The sequence below is a fragment of the Eufriesea mexicana genome, unplaced genomic scaffold, assembly GCF_001483705.2.
Source record: "Eufriesea mexicana isolate 0111107269 unplaced genomic scaffold, ASM148370v2 scaffold812, whole genome shotgun sequence".
Taxonomy (NCBI): Eukaryota; Metazoa; Arthropoda; class Insecta; order Hymenoptera; family Apidae; genus Eufriesea; species Eufriesea mexicana.
The window spans coordinates 670,887-676,861 of record NW_016909009.1 but is presented as its reverse complement, the minus strand read 5'-3'; the positions used below and the strand labels follow the sequence as shown (position 1 = coordinate 676,861).

Sequence of the window (5,975 nt, the reverse complement as noted above, 5' to 3'; positions counted from 1 at the left end):
CGGTTCAGGGGTGGCCTAATTGAATAGTTTTGCTACGGGGAACGTGGTAGTTTTCCGAGGGGTCGAAGGCATAATCTCTGGCATCGCTGGTTAAACGAAAACGACTGCCAGGATTAAAGAGCCTTCGCAGACCGTCGATAACGCGTTCAATCGAAGCGCGATGATTCAATAATTACTACACTTGTTCTTTTTATAGCCGGTTTTACGAATACGTTAAATGAAGATCACGTTGAAATTAGCGACATGTGAGAAATGCAGTCGTTAATATCCAACGTGAATTTGGAGGAATATAACACACATCGGAAAGTATAACAACTTCGGTCGAGTCTACTAAAGGAAAAGCTGACCCTGTACGATCTTAGACAATGATTTCGCCCTCTATCTACACCTTCGATAATCCAAGGTGTCGCTTTATCACGCGAAGAATCGCGCGAGACGAGACGAAACACTCGAGAATTCGGTAAACTTTGCTCTCGACACCGTTATCCGTACAAAGGGACGTATTATCGTGGTACTAGAACACGATACGGGACACCATGGGTATTTGTAGTAAATATCTTGTACACACACCCCGGCTGGAGGCGCAGTCGACGCCACGTTTGTGTCGAGGGGCTGGTAAAAGTGAGGGGAGGAAGGGAAGAGTCAGAGCCCCGTGGTATCTCCGTCACATAATACTCCATTATGTACCCAAGAGGCGCACAAACGCAGTCCTTATTTATGCTTCGCCTCGCGGAGATAAAAGAAAGCGAGCGAGATAGGTGTTTCACGGGCGGGAACTCTTTTTTACGTGCCTAGCGTTTCGCGCCGGAGAATCCTGTCGGAAACCGCGCGCACAATGCCGAGCACTCGAATTACCTCGACCATCTCGTTGAGGGATTTTACTTCGATACGTCATGCTTTCTATGCGTGGCTTAATATTCGGTTTGATAAGTAAGGGTAGTTTGGTGTTCGTTAACTGGATGGGGATTGAGGGTGAAGCGCGAGAGCGATTTATAAAAAATAACACGAAAGGAGTGTGAGAATTTATTTAGCACGCATACTTCTAAAGCTATTCATCCTTTTTCCTGATTTTTTCTCGATTATTCCGTCCCGTTTTGAAATATTTCAAGTAATACATATGCACAGTAGTAAGAGTCAACGGTAATTCTGCCAGCCGATAAAGCGTATTTTTGGTAATCACGAAAACTAAGAGTCAGAAACATTTTGACAAGGAAACAAGACAAATTGATGCTCGAAGTATCGAGTGACCGATTTGAACGCGTATAAATTATTTCGTCCACTTAAATCTCACCCTAGACAATTATTGTCAACGCGTATACCAAACTCGCCCGTGAATTCGAACGAATTGTAACTTGCTCTTCTACGAGGAATCGAACGAAAGCGTCATAAGCGCTTGGTCTTGTTCCACATTTCAAGGTAGCAATTCGATTCTCCGAAACGATCGAACGGAATAACGGAGGGACGAGGTGCATTGGTAAAACCAGTGGTTCGTATCGGCGGGTGAAACGAGCCGCTATGGGGCTGGCGGTGAGAATTTTCCAGCTCGCGAACGAAATCCGAAATTTCGGTTCCTCGCGGCGAGAGTGACGCAGCGGAATAATAATTCCGGGACAATGTGTCCCGGCAGATAGCACAAAGCGTAAATCAGCATAAACATCGGTAAAGCCCCGCCGACAATAATTCAGCATAAATGCATAAACATCGGGCGTAATCTTTACAATTCGCTGGGAACCCTCCACCACCAGCAACAGCAACGTACACCAGCAGCGATGGTACCGTTGCTGCAGCTAGCAGCAGCGGTGCGACCGCGCACCACTTCCAACTGTGCGATAAACAACGCGTTATATCATATCGGTGGACATAAGCCGCGCGGTAGTTGCGCTCGCGGCAGCCGCAACAAGAAACAATAACAATTAGTCACGATTGTCCGCCGGTGGCTACGCGAATGTCGTTAGTGTAACGATTCGTCATAAACGTCATTGTGCCGCCAACGATCGACGGACTTTCTCGATGTCGACGAGTCGATCTTGCCGCGATCGGTGTAACAGAATATCCGTTGACGACGTGATCGACGATTGTTTCAAGATACGTTTCTCATTGTAACATTATACGAAAGATTCTGTTTTTGTGTATTTTAACACTCTACGTTAGCCTCATGATGCGGATCTATCGACGAAATTAACCCTTTGTGCCTCTGCATCGATTTGGACTCTAAATTCCGTTTCTAATTTTTGTACCAGCAGAAAAATATGAGAATAGGCTCAAATTTCGAGTAGCGTTTCCAATCAGGTTCTTGATTATGAACTAGATAGAGTAAAGTGTCAGATGTGACTTAGGACGTAAAAAGTTTAAATTTTGTTAGACTAGAATGACGAGTCCGACTCGTCGTGAGTTTCTGAGTGCCAAACTGAACACGAAAAGGAGATACACTCGCTTCGTGAATAAAATTATACTTAAATATAATACGGCAAATATTCTTCGCGAATAGTTAACTTTGATCTTCAATAATAGCATGCATATATATCATTTTTCTTATAAACATTAGAATTAATAGATTCCACCCTAAAGGTATCAGATCGGTGCCTATAAAACGAACTGTGAATTTTTTATTCGATATCGAAGTTTGCATCCCATCCTAACCTTACACTCCGTTACTATTCTTCTCGTAAAAAATCGACCCCGATAGCTAACTTCAATGACCTCAGTCGAACCTCCGAATGGAACAAGAAATCCTCGAGACTTAGCTCCGTCGTCCATCCTCATTCGTAACTCAACCTCGTCTCACCTTACACACCGGATCACGGTGACGAGCCGGCTCTAAAATCGGCAACCCTTTAGCACCCTTCGATGCAGCATTTTCACTCTCGCCGCTTTCCTTCTCAGTTTCCTCGGTGCGCTAACAGGAGCGGGTAGATACAGCGGCGTAGAAAAGAGGGTTGAGGAGGAGGGAATCGTCGGACAGGCAGCAGCAGTGGCAGCGGCACAGCCAACGAACAGTCGAGGGGGTGAGCCAGGGGCGTAGGAGAGGGTAGGGCCGGCAGAGGAGCCGCGCAAATCCTTTTAAATCCACACAATTGCGACAATGGGGCTTTATTTGTTATCTCGGGGGCCACATTGTGAGTCGCCGTGAACGAACGGACAGATTACGTCGGGCCAGTGACGGCTTGGCTCCAGGGGAACCCGTTCCTACCAGGAGCGTGGCTCCAAGGGAACGACTTTTATCGGGCCCTCTCTTCTTTATTTTACGACCGTTTCCCCTACTACGATCCACCATCCGCGAAACCAACCCCTCTCGTTTCTGTACGCTGCCGTTACCAAAGTCGTCAGCGTCGCTGCCATCCGCCAGAAAAGCGGATTCGCCGTTACACGTCTCTGCCCGAAATTTTCTCTCGCTGTTCCACCTTCCCTGGCCCTGGCCACCCCGAGAAACGTTTCCACGGACGGAATGAATATTGAGGCTCCGAGTCGCTTTTTGGGGCTTCCAGGGGGATGAAACTGTTTTCAGTTTGTTTCAACGGGACTAATTATTTTCGCGATGGAAATCGTGGTTGAGTGTTATAGGGGATGTGCTTATTAGACTTCCTGCAATTCGTGGTGTATTATAGATTGTTTACTCATTAAGTTTGTGATCGTGAGAAATTTCTGTGAGTACTTTTCTCGAATGAGCATCTTTTTTCAGGTAAATCGAATAATAAAATATATAAATCATTTGGGGTGGATATCGTGATAACGTGGTTAAGTTTGATAGGATTTATATTGTACCACAGATAGTTTGTTTGCCGGGTTTTTAATTTCGACAACTTTACACGAATGCCTTTTGACGAGTGGAAAGTTTTTCCTTGTAACTAGAAAAATAGGAAAATGATAATATTTAATTTACAGATAGTTGTGAAACAACGAAAATACGTTCTATTTACATCTGACGAGGTGTATAGAAGAATTGAATTCTTTTGTATAGAAGAATATTTTTCATTCGACAATTGAAAAAAGCAATATTCGATAGCGCGAAAAAAGGAATCGAATCACAACTGACACGGACCGTGTGTCAATGCGAAACTTCATAATTCCTTTTGTTGGATTCGATCACGGTCACCGACAGAAAAGCGGATTCCGTGTTACATTTCGTCGATAGAATTCACGACCGAGTCGATTGATTCTTCTTTCTTTTACTTTCTCTATTTTCCCTTTTTTTTTTCTATTTTAGAAGGTTTCATATAGAGTGGGGAAAAAGGAAGAAAAATACGAACACTTGGCAATCGAAAGAGAATCGATGCTTTACGAAGAACTGACTTTATTATTCCATTATTTATTTTACGAGCTTCATCGTCGCGGCGGCCGATTCCGCGAGTTTATATTCAAGCCCAGACGTCTCCTATCAATTCGCTATTCGGCAATTTTTGTTTTGGAAAACCGTGATAGAACCGGATTCTGTCATTGATAGTTCGCGCATCGTACTTTTAAATTAATCCTCCTTTCCCCGTGTTTCCACCGTCTCTACGGTATTTCACCTTTATTGTCTTTTAACCGACTCACTTTATCTTCATCGTCCTTTGTTACCTTTTATCTCAACGCTTTTATTAATATCGCAACTATATGCTAGGAAGTCAGTGGAACTTTCTTTTCCAAGCCGTAACTTATATACATTTGTATAAATTTAATACGAAAATTTATGCCACCACGATAATCTAATTTTGACAATTAATCCCAGTTCGTACATTTTGATTATTTCTAATACCGAACAGATAATTTGAAATTGCTACATATTACTAAATATGCTTAAAACGCATAAAACAGTGTAAAATATGATATATTTGTGTATAGTATAAATTGATTAGAATATTAGATTCAAAGTAGCAATCTTTCTCTAATTAATCCCCCTCGATAGCGCGAAGGATGAAACAGAAATGATAAAAATGTCGTTCGATCGTGAAATCTCTCGAACCTGCTCATCGTACGGCGGGCTAAATAAACTCATAACAATGATTAAATATTCAGGGTCGGTAATAAAGAGGCTGTCCCCTCCACCTCCATAAATACCACTTCGGTCACCCTATTCCACCCCTTGGCTTAGCGCAGCACGCCCTTAGCTTTAGCAACAATGTACCGTATTATGAACTACGAGGTCCCCTTCCTCGTTTTTCATCCCCCTCACGGTTATTGCAGATACTCCACGATGCGATAATTTCGTTCGGCCACTCGTGACTAAAGAGCAATTAGCACGAAAAGAAAAATTTTTGACATCGATTGAAAGCGATACGAAACGCGTTTCCGATTTTGTTTATCGATTAAAACGATGATCGATCGTCGGATTTAACATTTACGAATTGCAGTGAAATTTGCCAATGTCGAATACTTAAAAATTGGGCCCACGAAGATGGAATTTCCATAATAAACGCAAAACATAAACTTGGTGACTTCGCACGGAACCTTTTAATTTTCTACCGAAAGACGATACAAGTGTAATTTTTTTTGTAATAATCGATTGAAGTTGTAAACTCACCTTAATCTTTTAGCCTCGTCGATGAAAGGTCGCTTCTCACTTTCGCTGAGCAGCTTCCATTCGGCGCCAAGCCTCTTCGAAATCTCGGAATTATGCATCTTCGGGTTCTCCTGAGCCATTTTCCGTCGCTGCCCGCGTGACCACACCATAAACGCGTTCATCGGACGCTTGATATGCTCGTTGTGCAGCGTTTTCGACGACATCTCGATCTCGATACCTCTGATCTATGATCCCTCAATCGATTCTTCCTGTTACAAACTTTCCCTTAATTACAATCATTCGTCGGTGTCGTAATTTCACACGGATCTATCAACGAACGGTTTCCTTCTCCACTACTCTTGTACTTCATCGTCATCAAAATGATCGCGGATCTCTTCGAATATCGCGTCACAACACCTTCTTTCTGCCGCATGCAACGTCGATCACGTGGCCGTCAAAGTCAACAATTTCCACATGCCGCGCCTCTCCCCTGCCT

General features: G+C 43.4%; 1 protein-coding gene across 1 annotated transcript in view; it reads right to left on the bottom strand.

Moving 5' to 3' along the window:
• LOC108547022 (transcription factor Sox-21-B) overlaps positions 1–5,703 on the bottom strand; it is a 6,892-nt gene extending 1,189 nt beyond the window's left edge. The window contains exon 1 of the mRNA XM_017899349.1: positions 5,501–5,703. Coding sequence (XP_017754838.1) covers positions 5,501–5,703 — 203 coding nt within the window. The remainder of the gene's footprint in view (positions 1–5,500) is intronic.
• Positions 5,704–5,975: the final 272 nt, after the last annotated feature.